Source organism: Oncorhynchus nerka, linkage group LG17, assembly GCF_034236695.1.
Source record: "Oncorhynchus nerka isolate Pitt River linkage group LG17, Oner_Uvic_2.0, whole genome shotgun sequence".
NCBI classification, from domain to species: domain Eukaryota; kingdom Metazoa; phylum Chordata; class Actinopteri; order Salmoniformes; family Salmonidae; genus Oncorhynchus; species Oncorhynchus nerka.
The window spans coordinates 33,394,942-33,421,539 of record NC_088412.1 but is presented as its reverse complement, the minus strand read 5'-3'; the positions used below and the strand labels follow the sequence as shown (position 1 = coordinate 33,421,539).

At 45.1% G+C, this 26,598-nt stretch overlaps 1 protein-coding gene across 1 annotated transcript in view; it reads left to right on the top strand.

Moving 5' to 3' along the window:
- The first annotated feature begins 249 nt into the window (after window positions 1–249).
- LOC115145108 (protein furry homolog-like) overlaps window positions 250–26,598 on the top strand; it is a 74,585-nt gene continuing 48,236 nt past the window's right edge. The window contains 2 exon segments of the mRNA XM_065003129.1: window positions 250–772; window positions 24,311–24,513. Coding sequence (XP_064859201.1) covers window positions 553–772; window positions 24,311–24,513 — 423 coding nt within the window. The 5' untranslated portion in view covers window positions 250–552.

The window sequence follows — 26,598 nt, the reverse complement described above, 5'->3', positions numbered from 1 at the left end:
CACTAAATTCCCACCAAGACTGGTCTCTCTTCCTTCTCGCTCACTCTTCTAAGAGAGGTAGGCCAGGGTGTTGTCTCTGTTTTGATTGGCTGTGGGCCCAGGCGTGCGTTATCTCCTGTGGAACATGTTCTGGTCCTGCCCCTGATAGGGCCTGGCAACTGACCTGGCCTGGCTCCACCCACTCCTGATTACATCACTGCTGGAGTGTGATGTCTGTTTGCCTTCTCCCTCTGAGCAGACAGGTACTGTTTCTGGCTGCGCAGGAAGGTTCTCCCATTCCGACTCTTCGCTGTAGGGGGATACAACAGACTGAGTTTCAATAGGCCAGATAGTGTCTCTTCATTCTTCTAATGGGCTGTCTGTTGTTGACTATCGTAGTCTACGATATCACTGGCTGTACAGCGCTAAGCAACAGACAGACCTAGTGGCAGTAACCCTGGCTGTTAGTGGTAAACAGCTAGGTAGTTTTGTGGAGGAAGATGGTGCAGAGTGACTGACTGTGGATTTGGACTGGATGCTGGACTGAGTGAGTTAGCGCGAATACAGACACACATGGAGTTCCTAAGGAGCCTGGTCCCAGCCGCCATATCGTGGGACGGGGGGGCGTTGGAGTCTGGGGGAGGGTTGCCCCGGGAGACAGGCCCCCGTCTGCTGAGGATGAAGCGCCTGGGCCTGCTGGCCATGGGCCAGACCATCGAGGAGGACCAGGAGGGTCTGGTGAGTACCTCCACCACCAGGCCCGTCCGCTCCAACCGGACCAACCGCATCAAAGGTACAGACAGACTAGGAAGCTTTCTCTTACAATGAATGACTGACTCGCCTTATCAAGACCTACAGAGTTTTGCATTCATGTTTAACTCTGTCGTATGCACTTGAGGCGTTGTGCTGTTGAGCAGAGTCAACAGTCAATCAACTGGCTGAATCTTTAGTTTGATCTTGGCCTAGTACATGGTAAACCAATAACGTCATCAGCTGCAATAACTTTCTAATGTGATACCTATGAGACACCATCACATGAAACACAGTAGGCTATAGGGTCATTGAGGGTTTGTGCTGTTATTGCCACATCAGTACCTCCAGGTAAAGTAAGGCTTTGTGTCTTGTGTGTGTGAAAGAGTTTAAAATTATTGTGGTAGTGAGTGATCTGGGACATTGACAATTCTGGGCTCCCAAGTGGCGCAGCGGTCTAAGGCACTGCATCTCAGTGCAAGACGCACTGTGTGAATCCATGCTGTATCACATCCGGCCGTGATTGGGAGTCCCATAGGGCGGCGCACAATTGGCCCAGCGTTGTCCGGGTTTGGCCGGAGTAGGCCGTCATTGTAAATAAGAATTTGTTCTTAACTGACTTGCCTAGTTAAAGGTTAAATAAATAAACATTTCACATGCAGTATGCTCATACTGCTATGACAGACGGAGAACTCTGTGAAAGGGCACAGTGAAAGTTAGCAGGACGGTGGAATATTCTATCACAAAGTCACTGAGCGGTGTTATATTGTATGCTGAAATGGAACTTGAGTTGCTGTTATTTTTTATTTTTTGGCTTAAATATATTTTTAATGTTCTATGATACGGTAGCTTCTGAGTTTAATGGCTAGGAAAGGACCTCTAAAATGGTTTGTTTTGTTTCTGAAAGACCATTAAATACACTAAAAATAATTTACTATTGACTTCAAAATGGAGGACCCAAACGTATCTGTTTATAGTAAGCACTCAACAGGCCTCTCGTTTTGTGTGTGTGTGTGTGTTCACCAGCCTCTTTCCATCATCCGCAGGGCGATGACTCGTCAGTCGATCAGCGTGGCTTTGTGCTCAACCCTGCCTGTCAGAACACGCTCGCTCTCTGTTTGCTCCTCCCTGAAACATGGCTGAATCAACAAATCAACCAATTCTCCCTATGAGAGATGTACAGCTAGTCCACACTGACAGCTTGCTACACCTAAATACAGTCCCACGCTGTTTTCCCTTCAGACGCACCAGGACACACCAGTTCTGACCCGAGGTTGAGAGAGAGCTTACATGTCTACGAGACGACACAAAAAGCTTTTTACTGTAGCAGCTGGGTGAAGGTATGAGTGTTACTCTGAACTCCACGCTGTTACACCTGATATTCCTATTCTGGGGCAATGAGGCGCCTCTATTCAGGTTAGATTTGACAAAGTCGCTGAGTTGTACAGAAATGTATCCATGCCACGCACATGGTGGAAGTTGAGCGGGTAGCACTTTGCCCGGTTTGGTAGTTGACCCTCCCCTTCTCCGGGACTTTCCTGTGTGGAACATGTTTGTGGTCTCTAGATGAATTTCCCTCCCACATTTTCTCTCTCAGAATGAAAAACCTGAATGAATCCAGGTTCTATTCAACCAGGACACTGCCTTCCGCTGTATTAGACAGGAACACACTACTCTGAAGTTGATGACGGTGGTAATGTGTCGTGTAATGGATGGAGTGCGTGATGATGATGATGATTACTGTGGTTTATGGCGTAGCCTAAAGAATCAAGGAACCATTTTGAATGTTTTTGAAGCGGCTCTTTCTGCAGTTTGCGACCTCCCTCACACACCCTTCCCATATGATTCAGTGTCACGTCCTAGGTCTCTCCTCTAGTCTGCCATGGCCTGCCCTTCCTGCATTGACTTTTGAGGTGGTGCTCTCTTTCGCTCTCTGTTATTGGTCATTGAAGCACACAATGACATCACCCCTGTGGTGGATGTGCAGCAACCTGATTCCAGGGAATTATTTGATACATATTTGGTTAAAGGGTGCCCGCTGTGTTTGTGAATGTGACTAAACGCAGGTGTTTTTGTGTGTATGTGGTGTACTTTATAATGTGAAGGTGTGTGTATGTGTGTTAGGGATGGGGTTATTGGCTGACTCTTGATACACATGTTGTAGCCTAGTACCTCTTTCTCAACTGGTGTCTCTGACCTCCAGGATGGTGCTGGTACAGACATCTAGCGCCAGTTTTGTAATCGGGCTGCGTACAGGGAGCAGTCCTGAAAACCCAAAAGGCAGTAACAGTAAAATATTATTACCGAGCCAGCCAGCACAGAGCTTGGTCTGCAACTCCAATGGGAAAACTCTCATAGCAGAGGGGACACATCATTTTATGAACACTCAGACTCTCAAATAACTGACCCATCACATGAGGAATGAAATTGCAGAGAGTGAGGGGCTACGTGTGTTTGTGAAGAGGCTTAATTCCAAATTGGCGGGCCGACAGCAGCTCTGTGCTTCTATCCGTAGGGAGGGACTCATTGTGCTGTGCTGTGGTGACCTTAAAGTAACTCTCCCCTGACTCTGCTCTGTGGATTTGATAGTCAAATCTGGGGAAGCTGGGTCAAGTGAGGTGGAAGACAGGATATGGTGAAATGGCGTGAAGGAGGTGGTGGTGGTTCTGGATGGAAAGTGAATGGTTATGGATGGGAGCTTCTAGTGCGCATTGTTAGACATGTTATTAACATGTTAAACAATTATTGAATATGCTCAGCTAGTTGCTTAGGGATCAGAGTTGAAACAAAATCTATTAGAACCAACCTTGCCTCTCACCTTGACGTAGTGTTATGGCGCTAAATGTAATGTTGATAGCATTGTGAGCCACTAGGAGGAGGACGGTCGACCTGTTCAGAATTGTTTCATTTTTAATTTGACCTTTTATTTAACCAGGTAGGCCAGTTGAGAACAAGTTCTCATTTACAACTGCGACCTGGCCAAGATGAAGCAAAGCAGTGCGACACAAACAATAGAGTTACACATGGAATAAACAAACGTACAGTCAATAACCCAATAGATCAAATCTATGTGCAGTGTGTGCAAATGTAGAAGAGTAGGGTGGTATAAGGCAATAAATAGGCCATAGAGGCAAAATAATTACAATTTAGCATTAACACTGGAGTGATAGATGTGCAGATGATGTGCAAGTAGAGATACGGGGGTGCAAAAGAGCAAGAAGATAAATAACAATATGGGGATGAGGTAGTTGGGTGTGCTATTTTACAGATTGGCTGTGTACAGTGATCGGAAAGCTGCTCTGACAGCTGATGCTTAAAGTTAGAGGGAGATATGTCTCCAGCTAAAGCAATTCGTTCCAGTCATTGGCAGCAGAGAACTGTAAAGAAAGGTGGCCAACGGAAGTGTTGGCTTTGGGGATGACCAGTGAAATATACCTGCTGGAGCGTGTGCTGTGGTGGGTGTTGCTATGGTGACCAGTGACCTGAGATAAGGTGGGGCTTTACCTAGCAAGGACTTCTATATGACCTGGAGCCAGTGGGTTTGGCGTCGTGTATATATCACCAAAGCCCCATATACTACCCACCACTGCGACCTGTATGTGCTCGTTGGCTGGACCTCGCGCTATATATATTATATATAGAGGTCCAGCCAACGAGCACATACAGGTCGCAGTGGTGGGTAGTATATGGGGCTTTGGTGACCAAACAGATGGCACTGTGATAGACCACATCCCATTTTCTGAGTAGAGTGTTGGAGGCTATTTTGTATATGACATCGCCAAAGTCAAGGATCGGTAGGATACCCTCGTAAAACTGACTGTTTGGCAGCAGGAGTGAAGGATGCTTTGTTGCGAAATAGGAAGCCGATTCTAGAATTACTTTTGGATTGGAGATGCTTAATGCGAGTCTGGAAGGAGAGTTTATAGTCTAACCAGACACCTAGGTATTTGTAGTTGTCCACATTCTAAGTCAGATCCGTCCAGAGTAGTGATGCTAGTCGGGCGGGCAGGTGCGGGCAGTGATCGGTTGAATAGCATGCATTTAGTTTCACTAGCATCTAAAAGCAGTTGGAAGCCACGGGAGTGTTGTATGGCATTGAAGCTCGTTTGGAGGTTTGTTAACCTCTCTGGGATATGTGGGATGCTAGCTAGTGAAAATGCAGAGTGCCAAATTCAAATAAATTACTATAAAAATCTAACTTTCATGAAATCACACATGCAAGATACCAAATTAAAGCTACACTTGTTGTGAATCCAGCCAACATGTCAGATTTCAAAAAGGCTTTTCAGCGAAAGCAAACAATGCTATTATCTGAGGATACCCAGTAAACAAAGACAGAAAAGCATATTTCAACCCTGCAGGCGTGACACAAAACGCAGAAATAAAGATATAATTCATGCCTTACCTTTGACGAGCATCTTTTGTTGGCACTCCAATATGTCCCATAAACATCACAAATTGTATTTTTTGTTCGATTAATTCCGTCGATATATATCCATTTATTTGGCGCGTTTGATCCAGAAAAACACCGGTTACAACGTGCGCAACGTGACTACAAAATATCTCAAAAGTTACCTGTAAACTTCGCCAAAACATTTCAAACTACTTTTGTAATACAACTTTAGGGATTTTTTTTATGTAAATAATTGACAAAATTGAAGACTGGATGATCTGTGTTCAATACAGGAGGAAAACAAACTGTAGCTAGCTTTCAGGTCACGCGCCTCTATCAAAGAGTCCTCTTCACTCTAGCCTCGTTCTGAACCATGTTTCTTCTTCATTACACAAAGGAAAAACCTCTCCAATTTCTAAAGACTGTTGACATCCAGTGGAAGCGATAGGAACTGCAAGAAGGTCCCTTAGAAATCTGGATTCCCAATGAAAACTGATTTGAAAAGAGTGACCTAAAAAAAAAACTTTAAAAAAATCTGAATGGTTTGTCCTCTGGGTTTCGCCTACCAAATAAGTTCTGTTATACTCAGACATGATTCAAACAGTTTTAGAAACTTCAGTGTTTTCTATCCAAATCTAATACTAATAATTTGCATATCTTATCTTCTGGGGATGAGTAGCAGGCAGTTTAATTTGGGCACGCTTTTCATCTAATATTCCGAATGCTGCCCCCTATCCTATCGAAGTTATCGAAGAAGGGCCAGATATATATACAGAATGCGTAGAGGTGGATCAGAGAATCACCAGCAGCAAGAGAGACATCATTGATATATACAGAGAAAAGAGTTGGCCTGAGAATTGGACCCTATGGCACCCCATTAGAGACTGCCAGAGGTCCGGACAACAAACAGGCCCTCCGATTTGACACACTGAACTCCATCTGAGAAGTAGTTGGTGAACCAGGCGAGGCAGTCATTTGAGAAACCAAGGCTACTGAGTCTGTCGATAAGAATGCGGTGATTGACAGAGTCGAAAGCCTTGGCCAGGTCGATGAAGACTGCTGCACAGTACTGTCTTATCAATGGCGGTTATGATATCGTTTAGAACCTTGGTCGTGGCTGAGGTGCACCCATGACCAGCTGGGAAACCAGATTGCATTGTGGAGAAGGTACGATGGGATTTGAAATGGTCGGTGATCTGTTTGTTAACTTCACTTTTGAAGATTTTAGAAAGGCAGTGCAGGATGGATATATGTCTATAACAGTTTGGGTCTAGAGTGTCTCACCCTTTGAAGAGGGGGATGATGGCGGCAGCTTTCCAATCTTTGGGGATCTCACACGATACGAGAGGTTGAACAGGCTAGTAATAGGGGTTGCAACAATTTCGGCAGATGATTTTAGAAATAGAGGGTCCAGATTGGCTTGCCCAGCTGATTTGTAGGGATCCAGATTTTGCAGCTCTTTCACAACATCTGCTATCTGGATTTGGGTGAAGGAGAAATGGGGAGGCTTGGGCAAGTTGTTGCAGGGGGTGTAGAGCTGTTGGCCGGGGTTGGGGTAGACAGGAGGAAAGCATGGCCAACTGTAGAAAAATGCTTCTTGAAATTATCGGTTATTGTAGATTTATCAGTGGTGAGTGTTTCCTAGCCTCATTGCAGCTGGGAGGAGGTGCCCTTATTCTTCATGGTCTTCAATGTCCCAAAACCTTTTGGAATTAGTGCTACAGGATGCAAATATCTGTTTGAAAAAGCTAGCCTTATCTTTCCTAACGGACTGTGTATATTGGTTCCTGACTTCTCTGAAATGTTGCTATTTGATGCTAATGCAGTACGCCACAGGATGTTTTTGTGCTGGTCAAGGGTAGTCATGTCTGGGAGTGAACCAAGGGCTATATCTGTTCTTAGTTCTAAATTTTTTGAATGGGGCATGCTTATTTAAGATGTTGAGGAAAGCACTTTTAAAGAGCAACCAGGCATCCTCTACTGATGGGATGAGGTCAATATCCTTCAAGGATACCCGGGCCAGGTTGATTAGAAAAGCCTGCTCGCTGATGTGTTTTAGGGAGCATTTGACAGTGATGAGGTTTGACCGCGGGCCCATTACGGACGCAGGCAATGAGGCAGTGATCGCTGAGATCATGGTTGAAGACCGTAGAGGTGTATTTAGAGGCTAAGTTGGTCAGGATGATATCTAAGCGGGTGCCCGTGGTTATGGATTTAGGGTTGTACCTGGTAGATTCCTTGATCATTTGTGTGAGATTGAGGGCATCTAGTTTAGATTGTAGGATGGCAGGGGTGTTAAGAATATCCCAGTTTAGGTCACCTAACAGTATGAACTCTGAAGATAGATGGGGGGCAATCAATTCACACATGGTGTCCAGGGCACAGCTGGGGACAGAAGGGGGTCTATAACAAGCGGCAACGGTGAGACGCTTGTTTCTGGAAAGGTGGATTTTTAGAAGAAGAAGCTCGTATTGTTTGGGCACAGACCTGGATAGTAAGACAGAACTCTGCAGTAGATTACAGCTCCTATCAATTGTTGTTCTTTCCCCCCTACTTTGTGCAGAACACTGTGGACAGGAAATGTATCTTCCGTCCTCACTGTGGCCTTATAGGAGGAACTCCCCCTGCCCAGTAATGTCTGGAGCCAGTCAGGATGGCCAGCCACTGTCACTCCTCCCATTGGACGTCTACCTCTACCTGACCTGCCATGGTCTTTTTCAATTGAGCTTTGAGCGCTAGTACAGATGGGCCTATATCATCAAAACAAATTGCTAAAATGTGGAGGTATGCATAGCTTAGTTCCATTGTTGACATTCTTGTTGGGGGCCCAGTGCTCTTTGATGATATCCTGTTCTGTTTTGGAAGAGTACTGTTTGATCTAACCTGAGAGAGCTGATACTGTTGTACTGCGTTCCTGAAGATATGAACAGTGTTTATTCTAAACAGTGCCATCTCTGATATGGGCTCCTGAGTGGCGCAGCGGTCTAAGGCACTGCATCTCAGTGCAGGAGGTGGCATTACAGACCCTGGTTTGATTCCAGGCTGTATCACAACTGGGAGTGATTGGGAGTCCCATATGGCAGTGCACAATTGGCCCAGCGTTGTTTTGGGAAGGCCGTCATTGTAAATAAGAATTTGTTTCCAAACTGTCTTGCCTAGTTAAATTAAGGTTAAATAAACAATTTGAGCCATGGGTAGGTGAGGGGGGTGTGTGTTAAAGGGATACTACTGAACTTTACCAATGAGGCCCTTTATCTACTTCCCCACTGTCAAATGAGCATGCTGGCAGATACCCATAGACTTCCATTCAGTACGATAATGCTAGTTAGCATTGGCTCGCGAAACTACCTCTTAACTTCCTTGATACTGAACACAGAGACCTAAAAATGGTATCCACAAGTTCATATGACTCTGGGGAAGTAGACATTGCCAAAATCCAAAAGTATCCTTTTAAGGCTGGGAATTTCCAAGGACCTCGCAATATGATATTATCACTATACTTGGGTGCCTATGTATTGCGATTCGATATCATGGTTCTCTATGTATTGTGATTCGATGTTCCAAACTTGGGCCTATTGCTCACTATGCCTGCTGCAAAGGGACGAGAGTGCATGAGAAAACTAGGTTTGATCAGTCATTGAATGAAAGTACTGAAAACGTGTTGGCTCATCATTGGCAAAAAAAAGAGTTAGAAGGAGAAATACTTTAATTTTTTGTGTAGGTACAGCCAAGTAGCACTAGCTACCGTAACTCTAGAAAAGCCTTGTTGGACCCCCACCTTTGGGCCAATGACATGGTTTTTGAATGTCAACATTTTTATAAATACATTTCATACACACTATTGCAAAAATGAAGGTTTTTATGAAGGTCTTGGGTAACATTAGAATACGAAAGAAAATGTATCTCAAAGAACACAATAGCATTTTCATTATTTTATGTAGCTAGACTATGTCATGAACAAACCAAAAACCACAACACCAAAATTCAAGTGTTGAAATCCATTAAAGGGATACTTTGGGATTTTGGCAATGAAGCCATTTATCTACTTTCCCAGAGTCTGATTTGACTCATGGATACAATGTTTAGGTCTCTGCATCCAGTATAGGTAGTTTTGCGAGCCAATGCTAACTGGTATTAGCACAATGACGAAGCCTACGGTATCTACTAGCATGCTAGCAGTTACCATAGACCTCCAGTCATTGTGCTAACGCTAGTTAACAACTTCAAATTGCGGTTGAGGAACATTGCTTCTGATAGAAAAACCGAGATGCAGCAGAGCTTAGTATGCTGGTGTTTAGACCGATGCCTCAGAATGGCACAGCCACATACGGTCAATCACCGACAGCAATGAACACACTACTCCCTCTCCTTTCTACTGTCTTTGTTTTAAATGGCTAAACTAATTCAGTACTGCTCCATCATAAGGCTCCTGACTGCCCAGTGACAATACTGCAGGGCGGGCAGGGTGTGACAATGCAGGTCTTTGTGGAGAGTTTGTTTACAATGCAGAGCCCTGCTTGGTTTTGCATAACTTGTTATGTTGTGAGAGACAGTCATGTGATGGTGAGAGCGACTGAGAAAGAGAGAAGTGGAGAGGTTGCGCTACAAACGGAGGAAAAATAGATATTTTGTTAGTGTTCATCTTGTATATCTGTTCTCGCTGAAGTGTTTTGTGAACCAAATGTAATACTGTGTATGACCACATCCGTTGTCATGTGGCTCTATTTCAGTCTGCAGCCAGGGTTTAAAAAGAGACACAAACACACAATGGGGTGTGTGTCGCCAACGATGTGTGTGCGTTTCTTTGTGTCTTGATGGCTGTTGCTGGACAAAAACTATGATGTAATCCAATGACTCCTATGGGTGTGTCAGTTTGTTGTTGACCCAAAAGGATTAAGTATCCTTCTACCCATCATGCCATGCTCTGTGGGTGAGGGCTGCAGCGTGCCATGTTCTGTGCCCCAGGCAGGTGTAAAGGTGAAACGCCCCCATATGGAATCTCATGGCCAGCAGCATACTCTAGGCTACTCTGTGTTGGTGTGTGTGAAATACATTTTTTATAGGTGGAACACTTTTTGTATTAAAAAAAATAATTTCCTGTTTTTGTTGAAGTGCTGAATGGAGTTTGAATGGTGTTTTAATTTTGGTTTTATGCTGCTCTGATGTCCTCTGCCTCCCTCCATATTCCCCCCCCCCCCCCCCCCGGCTTATTCAATCCCTCTTTTTCTTCCTCTTCCTCATACTGCAGTCGGGGATGACGCATCAGTACTACTGTGGAGAGAACAGGAAGTGTAGTTTTGATAGGCCAGCAGCGCTGGACCACAGCCAAGGAACACTCGCAGCATTTTGATGACATCACCTCTACCCCCCCTCACCCAGCTATTGAAACTAACCCTCTAGAGGGGGAGAGAGAGTGCGTCAGCAAGCATCAGTGAGCGAACAAGAGCTAGTTGAGGAGGGGAGGGGTTGTCCGCAAGCGAATGGAGAGGGAGAGCGCGACGGGGGGAGAATAGCTGACAGTGCTAGCAGTAGCAAGCTTGGACTCGACACAGAGGAGAGAGAATATTGCTGTGCTCCGTCGAGACAAGAATATATATTTTTCTGCGTGCTGCTCCACTTCCCATTCCTCTCTCTAACATCGGGAGGAAAGTTGTTTTGTTTTATTTATTTATTTTCCTACGGTATTCATTCACCTCCGTGTTGTCTGTGCTGGGAGCGTGGTAAGGGACTCTGGATTGGCTAGCGAGCAGACGTTTGGATGGAAATGCAGCTCTAAAGATCCTCACGCTCTCCTCTCTCCGTGCCTCTCTGGGTGGTTGTACTTTCCACTGAACCCAGCTTACCGCCTGACACTTCCCCATGGGCCTCTCTGCAAACAGCAGCTGACTGGTGTCTGTTCTGAAATTCACCATGAGTCCTATAACCAGCTCCTCTGGAGGGTAGAACTGGGCTCCTGTCTGTTAGGAGGAGAGGTGTGTGTGTGTGTGTTTTGGGGGAGAGGAAGTGTGTATTTGTGGGCCAGCGAAGTTGGAGTTTCCGGTCTGTGTTTTGGAGGATAACGTTAACAAGACTGGTTTTTGGTAACAGCCCTCGCTGGCGTCATGCTGAGCCTGCAGGATTCGCTCTTCTTTGAGATCAGTATCAAGTCTCTGCTCAAGTCGTGGAGCGGCAGCTGTGAGTACCCTCGTCACAGAGCCCGTCACAAGCGCACACCCAACGTTTACATACCATACCTAGCAAACGACACGCTCATCCATCTATATCACACGCTTACGTGGAACACAGCCATTAAGACTGCTTATTCTCTTGGACATTTGCACCAATGGTTTAATCCGAGCAGAAAGGGGGAGCGGGGGGTCTAGGCGGTAGACAGATGGGGAGATGTTTGGTCCAGCTGTGCCCGGTCTAGTTTGGTCTGTGTGCGGGTAGGAGAGGATTGAGTGTTCCCCTCCCCCCCCCTCTCTCGTCCTGACCTCTCTACTGGTTGGCTGCTCTTTATTCCTCGGGGCCTGTTGCCCTGATGAGCATCTGCAGATACAGACTCCGATTACAGGCGCACACAGACGGGAAGTCCTCTCCCCTGAGTGTCTCCGTGAGGGCGCCAGGTGCTTGTTGTGTGGGTAAATGTGTCTGCACGAGCTCTCTCTCTTTTGCTCTCTGTCGTCTGTCTGTCCGGGTCTCTCCCTCTCTGTCATCCTTTGGGATGGCTAATGTTTCCTCATTGATCCGTCTTCTCGTTGACTCCCATTAGTCGACTGGTATACAGATCACATTGGAGGGCCTGTGCACCATCCTATTGACCTTACCCATGGTCCTCATCTCTGCTGGAAAGTTAATTCCAGTAAGGGTCACTACTGAAGCTGTGCTTGTTTGCCTCCCCTCAGTGCCTTTGATTATCAATAAATACGCACAGTGTGAATATTGGTCACGTCACTTTTCTTGAGCAGTGACCCATTAGACTATGACTAAGCCTATTCTGGCTTCGTCTCATTTTAATATTTCCTCAAGACCTAAGTGGCCCAGTTTTTAATTTATTAGATTTTTTAAATAATTTTGATAACCGTTTTCTGATCAAAATATCATCTGTACTGTGTTTGTTAGCTTTGAGGAACTTCGCCCCTACTGAGAGTGTGACTCAATTGCAGAGCCTCCGGAGGCCAAATCGAGCTCCGTACCGCATCGCGGTGCGCCTCCCAAATGTTGTCACAATGCAGAGGGCTCCGTAAAGCTCTGCGTTGACATGATTTAGTTGACGGTAGGTGGGGAGTGGTTGTACTTCCTGTATCAACACAAACTCACTTCCTTGACAACTTCCTTCACAACAGCTCTGCGAAGCACGCATGCCCTGACCTCTGCGGAGGCCGAATCGGAGTACATCAAATCAAATGTTATTGGTGTCACACATATTCAGCAGGTGTTATATGCGGCCAATGGAGACACTGGAATAACCATAAATCTCCTTTTAATGTGGCGCAAGCACAATGAGCGGTGCTTTTATTTTCTGTTGTCAAACTGCTACTAGAACCCTAATTGTAAACCAGACTAAACGGTAATATGAAACTAACAGTCTGTTATTCAGTCTGTTACAGGAGCTAGCTGGCACCTCGTAATGGCTCAGTAGAAATGCAAGGTGACCGTTGGGTAAACATGTTGTTTCCTAGTGAATGCCCCTTCACCCCTCTGTCCCCCCTCTGTGTTGGCTGCCAACTCTCCATTGTGCCTCTCACTTAGAACAATGACGAGTAAGGCTTAGTTTCAGCAACTGTCACTATGCCACCCTGCCAAAACGCTTTTCTCCCGCTCTCTCCCGCTTTCCTTCTGTTTCCCCCTGTATTTAATGTCCCAGGATGTGTAATGTCTCATGCTCGGCAGTGAACCGACAGGTGTGTAGTCACGCCTTAGTACAGATAACCCTGCTATCAGTCTGCTTGTTACACCAGGGTTATCCACGTCCCTTTTTAAACACTGGGAATGCATTTCACTTTTACTACATTGCATGTGTGATCTGAGTAATACAGTGTTGTCTCTGAATTGACTATGGGATTATTTGGACCTAAAGGAGGCCAGTCCAAACGCATTGGAATCTGGACGTGTCCAGACACATTTCTAGAATAGCGCTTCAGTACTACAACAGTGTTCTGTATGTGCAAACACATACACATAGTGTGTGTTCGATTATCCCTGGTTGTCCTGGGAGCGGAAGTGAGGGCCTTGGGCAGGGCTCTATTTTTAAAGTGACAAGGTGGAGTCGCTGGCTCTAATACTTGTATAATCCCGCTGGGTGCTCTTTTTAATTGCAGGTCTCACAGTGGACCTCTGGCACGCTTTGCATGATGAGCATGGAGCATGTGTGGCCTGGTTCATCTCCACTCAACACAGTAGCTACTAGACTAGCTCTGGCTGGAGGGCTTGATCTGCAAGAGTAATCACTATTATTAGTCTTGTAGATACTTACCATTCGGAGTCCTCTTCTCTCTAGAACGTCCTCTTCTTGGAAAGATCACGAAGCGCTCTGACGGGCTTGGTCATTTACTTGCCATCACAAGGTCATACTATGCGTTTGCATTGCGATTTGAATGTGAAATGGGGTGTTGGGTGAGTCAGTACTGTAGTAAATCAGTATAATGACAGGCCAGACAGCAAGTGGAAGCAGCTCACAGGTTTATGGAGTGTTTGTGAACATGTGCAATCGGGTCAGTTGGGAGAGGGAGGGAGGGAGGTGTTGCACGTCACAAGTGAGCGAGGCAGAGACTTGGCCAGGGAAAGGAATTGGATGGTTTGCATTTTTTCTTCACTCTGTTGTTGAGTGGAAAAGTACAAACAATGTTGGGTTTCTCATTTCTGTGAGCCAGGCAGTCAGCAGCCCAGCCGGCCCGGGACAGAGGGAGACGGGGGTGAGAAAGAAGTGGAGAGGGACTGGGAAGGAGTCGGAGAGGGAGGAGGAGGAGGGGGAAGAGGGTAGCAGAGGGGGTGAGAGGGAAAGAGGGGGCGGGTTGGAGGGGAAGGGAGAGGTGGTGGGGGAACGGGGAGAAGGGTATGAGCAGGACGTGAGGGAGAGGAAGGGAGCAATGAGGAGGGGGAGTGAGGGAGGGAGGGAGCAAGCAAAGAGAGAGGTGGGGTGAGGGAGAGAGGTGAGGATGGGTGTGGGAGGGAGTGGGGTAAGGGGGAGAGCGAGAGCGAGGGGACTGAGGACGAGAGCGAGGGGACTGAGGACGAGAGCGAGGGGACGGAGGGAGAGCGAGAGCGAGGGGACGGAGGGAGAGCGAGAGCGAGGGGACTGAGGACGAGAGCGAGGGGACTGAGGACGAGAGCGAGGGGACTGAGGACGAGAGCGAGAGCGAGGGGACGGAGGGAGAGCTAGAGCGAGGGGACGGAGGGAGAGCTAGAGCGAGGGGACGGAGGGAGAGCTAGAGCGAGGGGACGGAGGGAGAGCTAGAGCGAGGGGACGGAGGGAGAGCTAGAGCGAGGGGACGGAGGGAGAGCTAGAGCGAGGGGACGGAGGGAGAGCTAGAGCGAGGGGACCAGAGGGAGGGGACGGGAGAGAGAGGGAGGGAGGGGACGGAGGGAGTGCTAGAGCGAGGGGACGGAGGGAGGGAGGGGACGGGACGGAGAGGGAGGGAGGGGACGGAGAGAGAGGGAGGGAGGGGACGGAGAGAGAGGGAGGGGACGGACGGAGGGAGGGGGAGTGGACGGAGGGAGAGAGGGGGTGGACGGAGAGAGAGAGGGGGAGGGTGAGGGGGAGCGGTGGTAAGGGTATGAGCAGGGGAAGTGAGGGAGAGGAAGGGAGCAAGGAGGGGGAGTGGTGTAGCGAGGGAGGTGGGGCGAGGGAGGGAGAGGGGTGGGGTAAGAGGGAGAGAGTGGGGAGGGGGAGGGAGAGAGGTGGGGTAAGAGGGAGAGAGCGGGGAGGGACGGAGGGGGGATGGGGAGAGGTGAAGGGGTAAGGGAATGAGGTGAGGGTGAGGGAACGGTATGGTAGAGGTAAGGGAACGAGGAGAGGAGAGGAGGGAGGGGGGGGACACTGGAAAAGGGCAGGAGGGTGGGGACTGGAAAAGGGCAAGGGGAGGAGGAAAAGGGAGTCTGAGAGCACAGGCCTGTAGTGAGCTGGCTATGTGACGTCATCAGGGGAGAAAGAGGGTGTTGGTGTGGAGCACAGTAAACAAAGTGGGACTGTTTCAAAGGCTCTCTTTGCTGCAGAACAACATTTGAACTACTCTCAGCTGACACTCCCCAATTTTGTTCCCCCATTAACCCAAACACTGTCCCTGACTCCCCGAGCTCTTTTACATAAAGCAGCATGACTGTGCTGCGATTCTGCTGCAGCTGCTGAACCAACCGGAAATGTCCGATTTATGTTAAGTCTGCAAGTAAGGGTGCCACCTTCAGCTTTTTGTGACTGCGGCTCATTACAGTAACAGTAGACTAACTTGTGTGGCTGCTGATAAAAAATTAAAAAATGATTTGAAAAAATGGAAGAGCTGTAATGCTCCCCAACACTAATGTATAGGCTAAAGCCACCCAACTCTGAAACGCAAAAGATTCTGTTAGGGCCCATTCATGTAACCTATGAGTTAAACTGTGTGTCTGTTTGTTCAGTAGGGTTTGAATGGGGGAGTTGCTGGGTGTGAACATGTTTCCTTCTCTTCTGAAAAACTCATTAATTTTTACTGTGTGCTGGTTCACTCCTTACTATTGTTTTGAAGTTTGGGCAACACACCAGTGTTCCCATGGTAATCAGGAAGAAACAGTGAGGCGTTTCCTTGGAGGGAGGTTGGGAGTCAGCTGACCATTGGCCATCCGTCCCAGAGTCCCCTCTGTCCTGGCAGGCAGACTGTGTCCTAGTACAGCAGCAGGGCCCCGCTGTTGGTTGCTGTGTCTATAAATTAGAGGTCGACCGATTTTATGATTTTTCAACGCAGATACCGATTTATTGGAGGACCAAAAAAAGCAGATGCCGATTTTTATTTGTTTATTTATTTGTAATATTGACAATTACAACAATACTGAATGAACACTTATTTGAACTTAATATAATACATCAATAAAATCTATTTAGCCTCAAATAAATAATGAAACCTGTTCAATTTGGTTTAACAAATGCAAAAAGTGTTGGAGAAGAAAGTAAAAGTGCAATATGTGCCATGTAAGAAAGCTAACGTTTTAAGTTCCTTGCTCAGAACATGAGAACATATGAAAGCTGGTGGTTCCTTTTTAACATGAGTCTTCAATATTCCAAGGTAAGAAGTTTTAGGGTGTAGGTATTATAGGTATTATAGGACTATTTCTCTCTATACCATTTGTATTTCATTAACCTTTGACTATTGGATGTTCTTATAGGCACTTTAGTATTGCCAGTGTAACAGTAATAGCTTCCATCCCTCTCCTCACTCCTACCTGGGCTCGAACCAGAAACACATCGACAACAGCCACCCTCGAAACAGCGTTACCCATGCAGAGCAAGGAGAACAACCACTCCAAGTCTCAGAGCGAGTGACATTTGAAACGCTATTAGCGTGCACCCAGCTAACTAGCTAGCCATTTCACATCGGTTACACCAGCCTAATCTCGGGAGTTGATAGGCTTGAAGTCATAAACAGCTCAATGCTTGAAGCACAGCGACGAGCTGCTGGCAAAATGCACGAAAGTGCTGTTTGAATGAATGCTTACGAGTCTGCTGGTGCCTACCACCGCTCAGTCGGACTGCTCTATCAAATCATAGACTTAGTTATAACATAATAACACACAGAAATACGAGCCTTAGTTTCCGGATTCGACCATATTAATGACCTATCATCTCGAAAACAAGACGTTTATTCTTTTAGTGAAATACGGAACCGTTCCGTATTTTATCTAACTGGTTGCATCCATAAGTCTAGATTTTCCTGTTACATTGCACAACCTTCAATGTTATGTCATAATTACGTAAAATTTTGGCAAATTAGTTCGCAATGAGCCAGGTGGCCCAAGCTGTTGCATATACCCTGACTCTACGTGCAATGAACGCAAGAGAAGTGACACAATTTCACCTGGTTAATATTGCCTGCTAACCTAGATTTCTTTTAGCTAAATATGCAGGTTTAAAAATATATACTTCTGTGTATTGATTTTAAGAAAGGCATTGATGTTTATGGTTAGGTACACATTGGAGCAACGGCAGTCCTTTTTCACGAATGTGCACCGCATCGATTATATGCAACGCAGGACACGCTAGATAAACTAGTAATCTCATCAACCATGTGTAGTTAACTAGTGATTATGATTGATTGTTTTTATGTGATATGATATATATGATATGATATGATATATGATATATGATATATGATTTATGTGATATGATATATATATTAAACATATAGATATGTTTAATGCTAGCTAGCAACTTACCTTGGCTTTCTGCATTCGCGTAACAGGCAGGCTCCTCGTCGAGTGCAATGTAATCAGGTGGTTAGACCGTTGGACTAGTTAACTGTAAGGTTGGTTGCAAGATTGAATCCCTGAGCTGACAAGGTAAAAATCTGTCGTTCTGCCCCTGAACAAGGCAGTTAACCCACTGTTCCTAGGCCGTCATTGAAAATAAGAATGTGTTCTTAACTGACTTGCCTAGTAAAACAAAGATTAAATAAAGGTGTAAAAAATCTATTTAAAAATCGGCCAAATCGGTGTCCACAAATACGGATTGCCGATTTGTTATGAAAACTGGAAATCGGCCATTACGATTTAATCGGTCGACCTCTACTATAAATGTCAGAAAAGCTTTCTTTCCCTTCAGCTTGGGCAGTGCGTATGCAACCACCTTGTGTGTTAAAGGTTGACTGTGTTTGATAGAAGTAGTCCTGGATGTGTGTGTGTGGTTCTGTATAGTTTGGCAGACAGTAGACGATTTTGTGCTTGAATAATGTGGTTCCTGCCCCTTGTAGAAGTACAGACATGTGTTTTCACCTGTTTCTAGAGAAACCAACAGGCTGGAACAGCACACAGATCAAACGAAGGCTTAACTGACACACACACACACGGTGGCTATTGGCTATATTTAGTATTAAAATGTGTGCACGTACCAACCAGTGTTTCCATTAGGAAAATATGACTCTGATTTTAATTTCCTGGACCTATATGCATTGGGTACATAAACCATTAGGGGCAGAAAGCTCAGAATGACACAGATCACATTTATATTATGGTCATTTATCTTAACAGAACATGCAACTTGTGTAATGAAGCAGCCAATAAAACATCATTTTCAAACATGTGCAAAAATGCTATTTTGTGGGAAAGCACAATTCTAAACAACTCCCCTGATAGCGGTTCCATATGTGACTGAGATCTGAAGATGCAACAACGAGGATGGGTTGCTAACATGACTAGGATGGTGCCTTTGGCTTCTGGGCAATGAAAGAAATTGATATGCAAACCAATAGAACAGGAGAGAAATTGCATAGTGGTGGATCCAATTGGGAAGTAAATGGAAATACGTTTTCCAAAATTATAAAATGACTCGTGTATACAGAAATAAATTAAATAATTAAAATACCTCACCAGAAAGCATGACTTAGCCTAGGGTTGCACATTTTGAGGAATATTCAGAGGTGGAAACTTTCCATGGGAATTAACAGAAATGTATGCAAATTAATATTAATACCATTTAAATGTACCGGTAGATGTTTTTTTGCATTGGATGTATCTACCATATATGGAGACAAACATAAACATTTGACCTTATAAGTAGGCATAGTTGCAAATGATTAAATCCTAGAAATAAAAAACAAACAATTTAGTTACTAATTGAGATTAAGTCAAATGAGTTGACTTTCACATGGGATGATTTCACTGAACAATAAAATAAATGGAATATTAAATGATCCATCGCATCTCCCCAAAAACATTTTGAACATGCAGCAGTAAAATGATATTCTAGAAACTAAAGCTTTGGTTGTCTTCCTCTCAGGCTTCCATGTCTTCTCCCTGGACCTCCTCAATGTCCACCTCTTGAACATCAGACTCTGAGTTCTCATCTTCACTGCCACTTTCCAAACTTGTTGAGGATTGCTCATTGTCAGGCTCAAAAAGCCTCAAATTTGCGTGGATGGCCACCAATTTTTTAAAACCTTGTATTGGTCTGTGTGTGTGTGTGTGTGTGTGTGTGTTCCCAAACAAGGACCAGTTGCGCTCTGAGGAGCCTGATGTTGGTGGGATTTGGAGGAGGATGATGGCAAAAGGGGAAAGAGCCTCAGATCCACAGTCCCTTCCACCAGGTGGCTGATGAGATATGTTGGCACGACTGCCATAATGCATTTTCATCCCAAAACCCTTGCTTGGAAGTATACTTCGCCAGACTGCCAAGAACCTTGCCCTCATCCAGGCCAAGGTGGCGAGACACAGTAGTAATGACACCATAGGCCTTGTTGATCTCTGCACCAGACAGGATACTCTTGCCAGCATACTTGGGGTCCAACATATACGCTGCGGCGTGTATGAGCTTCAGGCAGAAGTCTTCACGCTTTTTGATGTATTTCTTTACTGCAGTTTCCTCTGCTTGGAGCAACAGTGAAGTGGGCAGGGCACTACACATTTCTTCTCTTACATCTGCAAGCAGAGTCTGAACAGCAGACAGGATGGCATTGTCTCCCACAATCCGTGCAATGGCTCCTGCTATAGGTTTCAGGAGTTTCAGGCTGCTCACCAATCTCTCCCAAAATCCATCATCCAGGAGGAAATGGTTCGGTATGTGAAGGGTCATCAAGTTACAGCAGCAATCTACCTCACCAAGCAAAGTGAGAAGAATTAGAGCACCACATTGAAGCTTCCCAGCAACACAGGTTGTCCCCACATCCCCCATCAAGAGGATCCACCAGCTTCAATGTGGTGCTCTAATTCTTCTCACTTTGCTTGGTGAGGTAGATTGCTGCTATAACTTGATGACCCTTCACATACCTAACCATTTCCTTGGCTCTCATCCATTGTTTTCAGTGCCATGATGTCCTTGAGGAGCAGATTTAACGCATGATCAGCACAGCCAATGAGTGTGATGTGAGGGTAAGACTCCTCCACTTTAGACCAAGCAGCCTTCATGTGCGCAGCATTGTCTGTCACCAGTGCAAATACCTTCTGTGGTCCAAGGTAATTGATGACTACCTTCAGCTCATTTGCAATGTAGAGACCGGTGTGTCTATTGCGTTTGTGCGCTTGTAGAATACTGGTTGAGGGGTGGAGATGATGTAGTTAATTATTATTTTCCCACGAACATTCGACCACCCATCAATGATGATTGCAATACAGTCTGCTTTCTCTATGATTTGCTTGACCTTCACTTGAACTCTGAACTCTGCATCCTGAGTAGATAAAGCATGTCTGGTTGGAGGGGTGTATGCTGGGCGAAGAACATTCAGAAATCTCTTCCGATACATATTGCCTGTCATATTGCCTGAGCAACAGAGGTGAACCAGCTAAAGCAAGACATCAGACATCGGCATTTCTCTGACTATTTTCCTCCATTGATTAAAAAAAAAAACTCTTATTCCAGGAGGACCATTAGCTGTTGCTGTCATTTTCACCTCGTATAGAAGTAGAGGGACTTTTGTCAACGGTTGCTTGTTGTGAGTGCTGAGGGAACTTTATAAACTTGGCCAGAAGATTCTGCATCTTTGTTTGCATTCTTCACATATGATTTGGCACAGTATTCGTAACTGTACACAGCTTTTCCTTCTACATTAGCTGCAGTGAAATGTCTCAACACATCAGATAGTGCCCATGGCATTTTCCTGTAAAGAGTAGAAAAAAATGTGTCAAAACAAAACAAAAACGGAATACAATTCCGTGTACAGCTAAATAGTTAAGCAGTTAGATTAAACAACTGATTTTGTAAGATGTTTTAAAATGAAACATGTATGGAAACGGGTGAATTAACACTCCTCAGTTAGCAGGCTTAAGCAAGCTAAAAACCCACATGGTAGCAAATTAACAAGTTAGAAATGATTTAAACACACTGCTGTAGGCTACTATTTAGTAGTTAGTAATCAAACCAGTATTGTAATCAAACTTACCAGAAAGTGTTTAGTCCTTGACTCAGACAGTGTAGTAGTGTGGGCTCAATAGCATCTCATTAGGGTGCAAGATCTTGAGAATCAGCTGTACATGTGATGGAGGAGTGCACTGTACATGCTGAGGGTTGCACTTCCATTTGAATTGGGGATTGTTTAACCAAAATATGCCAGATGACCTAGAACTGCCTTATGTGTATCCCACAAAAGAAGTTTCACTGTTATAAGCTAACTTTTTTTGATTAATTTAAGCAAAATTTCCCAAATTCCAGGGCTTTAACTTCCCATGGAAAAGTTCCAGAAGTATTTGGTTTGTTTCAAATCACAGGCACGTAGGCCTATGCCTATTTGGGCAGCGCACTTGGCAATAGGCCTAGCTGATTATTGAGTTGCGTCTGTCAGTGAAATGCATTTAAAATATGTGTGAAGATAATGTGGCTTTTTGTATAATTAAAAATGTTGAGACAAGAAGGGCAGGGGTGTGTGGCGAAGATATAGACAAGTTAATCTCTAGATTGGCTGAGCTGTCTCCTGCCAATTCTTGCACATTCATTGTGTGAATGTTTTTGCTCTTTTGATTAATTTATTTTTATTCACCATTTACATATGACACCAGTATTAAATGTACTGTTAATCCCTGTCATTTGGTTACATACATTTCTGTTAATTCATGTATTAATTCGTCATTTTTACCGTTCTCATTCTTGGAGTGGAAACATTGTTTGCGTAGTCCACAACCTGCTACACTTGTGAAACAAGTTTTGGTTTATTTCATAACCATCATTTAAGAGATTTGTCTATTTGTTGATTGCTAACATTGAGCACTTCAAAGAAAAGACTATAAGAAAATCTGGTTTCTCTGGCCTGCTGCATAGAAATGTAGGAAAGTGTTGTTTTTTACATCCATTACAAATTATAGTACATCTTTACAAATTATAATATATTAACTGTAGTTCCTCACATTAAACTATTTTACAATAATCTCTCCCTAGATAATCACCAATCCTCAGTGTGTGTGTGTGAAAGAGCAATGGCAATTATAGGCCTACTGCTGCATTGGCCTATAGACTTGAGTTCCATGTGCTCATTTCTTTAGCCGCCAATGAATCACGGCATATCAATATGGCAAAGGGTTTGGTATTCTCGCATTAGTTGACTCTTTTTAATCATTTTAATTCCTATTGTTATGATAAATGAGCATATGAAAATCATAACTGGCACGCAGAACAGTAGAAATGGTAGGATAAATTGTCAACCATTCCCTAACTTGAAACTCACTCCTATGAAGTCTTTATACAAGCGTTTCACTACACCCGCAATGACATCTGCTAAATAGATCTATATGATCAATACAATTTGAATTATAAAATCATTGCCTCTACATTTCCATGGTCAGATTGTGCCTATAGGCTACTTTGTAGCAAGGTACGACATGCCTCGTAATATGAAATAAAACGTTTTAGGTTTCAAACAATGAAGCATTTCTTAAATGCATACTGCCTCCAGCTCACATTGTAAAGTGGTTGGTGACTCGCTTGATAGCCTGTTGCCTGCAATTGAATGGTGAATGGGAGGCGCACTTCAAATTCCAGTTGAGAAACAAAACAAATTTTAACATTGCATTTAGCATTGTTGCGCAATGACAGGGTTTATAAAAGCAGATACATTTTTTTCCTTCAGTGGCAACCAGCTGAGGAGCTGCAGGAGAAATCCAGCTGGATGCTGTGTGTGTCTGATAGTCATTGTGTATCTTATTTATCCAACAACTAACAAAAATACACAGGCAAGAAAAATGTATTCCACTAAATGATACACATTTTACCTATAGACCGATAAGTATGACTGTCAAATGTATTTACTTCGACTGGTATTTCCATGAATGAATAAAAAGCATTATTTTGCAATGGGATTTTTTTTGTGGTTCCATGTCATTTTTGTCCGGCAGGTTTATCGGCCTTTCACTTTGTTGATTAAAGGAAACCCTGGTACCAACCAGCCCTCGCATAAGGGGGCACATTCACACACACTCCTCTCTGTGAGTTTAGTTTCCATCCTGACCCCTCTAGGAACGTGTTACAGGAAGCTTGTCTAAATATTGAACGCTTCTGTGCACAGTTTGTGTGAAGTTTTTCACTCTAATCTGCTGGGTTCTTTGATATTCCTATTTACATAACTGTGTTTGTGCAATGGGGCAGGGAGGGTGAATCTGCATCTGTTTTAACTTCTCATGCGCTAACACGGAGTATACCAGACATTAAGAACAAGAGACCTGACCAGGTGAAAGCTATGATCTCTTGTTGATGTCACTTGTTAAATCCACTTCAATCAGTGTAGATGAAGGGAAGGAGACAGGTTAAAGAAGGATTTTTAAGCCTTGAGACAATTGAGACATGGATTGTGAGTGGGCAAGACAAAATATTTAAGTGCCCCTGAACAGGGTATGGTAGCAGGTGCCAGGCGCTCTGGTTTGTGTCAAGAACTGCAACCCTGATGTGTTTCACCTCCAACAGTTTCCTGTGTGTATCAAAAATGGTTCACCACCCAAAGAACATCCAGCTAACTTGACACAACTGTGGGAAGCATTGGAGTCAACATGGGCCAGCATCCCTGTGGAAGGCTTTCGACACCTTGTAGAGTCCATGTCCTGACAAATTGAGGCTGTTCTGAATGCAAAGGGGGCGCAACTCAATATTAGGAAGGCCTTATTCATATTTTGTACACTCCGTGTATATTGTTGCTCTTAGTTGGTCAACTCATTTGGGTTTGATTCGGTGTAGTCCAGTGAGGCCAGAGACCAATGCTACATCCCTTTTACCCAACATTGAATGTGTGCTGTCCTCATAGCCTGCAGTTAGTTGGGTGATGGTGAACTTTTCTAGTGAAATCAAGCAACCAATAGGTTATAGGCTAATCAAATGTGTAGATTTGTTTGTTGTTGTCTTCCACTGAGCACCCACTGGCATACTAGCATAGCTCCTCTGTGTGTTTAGGTTGATTATTGAGGTTCCTTCTCTCTTTCATCTCTCCACTGCTCTCTCTCTCTCTGTTTGGATTATAGCTGACTCCTGACCTCCAGTCATGTGATGGTGTTCAGAATCACTGCCTGCTCTCTCTACGCAGTGTCTCTGACCTGTCCCCTCTCTCTCTCTCCCTGCAGCCTCGGCCCCAGTCAGCAGTGTGAGTAGACGCCGCGCCCCCTCCGTGGCCCCCCTGTCGTGGGAGAAGCGAACCGCCGCCGCCATGTCGAGCATCACCATCGACCCCGAGCTCAAGCCCGGGGAGTTTGTCATCAAGAGCCTGTTGGCTGAGTTTGCTGTGCTGGCTGAGAAGAAGATTGAGGTGGTGATGGCTGAACCGCTGGTGAGTTGCTGTGATCTGAGAGCCAGAAAGTAAGGCCACATTTCAAATCAACCCCTAGCCCTGAATCCTAGGCACTTGTCTGAAAGAATTGGATAGGTGAAGCAATAAAAAAAAATGTATTCATTTATTTGACCCCTTTTGTCCCCAATTTCGTGATATCCAATTTGAGTTAGTCTTGTCCCATCGCTGCAACTCCCTTACGGACACGGCAGAGGCAACGGTCAAGAGCCATGCGTCCTCCGAAACACGACCTTGCCAAGCTGCACTGCTTCTTGACACTGCTCGCTTAACCTGGAAGCCAGCCGCACCAATGTGTCAGAGGAAACATCGTCCAGCTAGCGACTGAAGTCAGCCACGAGTCGCTAGAGCACGATGGGACAAGGAAATCCCGGCAGGCCAAACCCTCCCCTAACCCGGATGATGCTGGGCCAATGGTGCGCCGCCTCATGGGTCTCCCGGTCACAGCCGCCTGTGAGACAGCCTGGGATCGAACCCGGGTCTGCAGTGACTCCTCAAGTAATGCAGTGCTTTAGACCGCTGCTCCACTCGGGAGGCCCATTGAAGCAATATTCTGACCGATATTGCAATGTGCTTTTACCTTTCAGATCTACATAGGCTAGCCACTACAAATAGGGGAACTAACTGTTTATTTGGAATTAAGCAAAACGTTTAAGGCTATTCTCACTAGCCGTTAATCAGGCCGTGTCCTTAGTTCCTGCTACAGATCAGTACTTGGCTAAGGGCCAAAGAGGTTAAATGTAATTTTTCTAGTGACTGCTTAATGTTCAGTCTGTAAACAGACACATCCTTAAACTTGGAGGGGTTTATGTGTGTGATTTCTTCCTCTGTGTGTGTGAACATCTAGAGTGTGAGAAATGAGGCACATTCCAATGTGCTTTCCCAGAATTGGAGCAATAAAATTTTTCTAGGAATCTAGAGCTTTTTCTACCCGGATATCGAGACTCCGTGGGAGGTGTAATCCCATGCCTTAGCTAGGGGCTGGGAGGTGTGTGTGTGTGTGTGTGTGTGTTGGACACTCGACTGTTCTCTCCATTTAGCTCTTTTCGTCTCTCTATTCATTTACCCGAGTGCTTCCCTCGTTCTGCTGCCATCCCCTCTCTCTCACCCCTTCTTTCTCTCTCACCCCTTCATTCTCTCTCCCTGGTCCCTGGCTTGGTGTGTTTGTCCAGTGGTCAGCTGGTAAATAGACTCCTGACTGTCTACTCAGGGGCTGCTAGGCTGGTAATGACCCCAGGCTGATGGCAGAGCTCGTTCACTGTCAATTGCTATACTCTATACTCTATATACACACAGACTGTGTGTGTACAGTGGGGCAAAAAAGTATTTAGTCAGCCACCAATTGTGCAAGTTCTGCCACTTAAAAAGATGAGAGGCCTGTAATTTTCATCATAGGTACACTTCAACTATGACAGAGAAAATGAGGGGAAAAAATCCAGAAAATCACATTCTAGGATTTTTAATGAATTTATTTGCAAATTATGGTGGTCACCTTCAAACAAGCAAGATTTCTTGCTCTCACAGACCTGTAACTTCTTCTTTAAGAGGCTCCTCTGTCCTCCACTCGTTACCTGTATTAATGGCACCTGTTTGAACTTGTTATCAGTATAAAAGACACCTGTCCACAACCTCAAACAGTCACACTCCAAACTCCACTATGGCCAAGACCAAAGAGCTGTCAAAGGACACCAGAAACAAAATTGTAGACCTGCACCAGGCTGGGAAGACTGAATCTGCAATATGTAAGCAGCTTGGTTTGAAGAAATCAACTGTGGGAGCAATTATTAGGAAATGGAAGACATACAAGACCACTGATAATCTCCCTCGATCTGGGGCTCCACGCAAGATCTCACCCCGTGGTGAGAACGGTGAGCAAAAATCCCAGAACCACACGGGGGGACCTAGTGAATGACCTGCAGAGAGCTGGGACCAAAGTAACAAAGCGTAACATACTACGCTGCCAGGGACTCAAATCCTGCAGTGCCAGACGTGTCCCCCTGCTTAAGCCAGTACATGTCCAGGCCCGTCTGAAGTTTGCTAGAGAGCATTTGGATGATCCAGAAGATT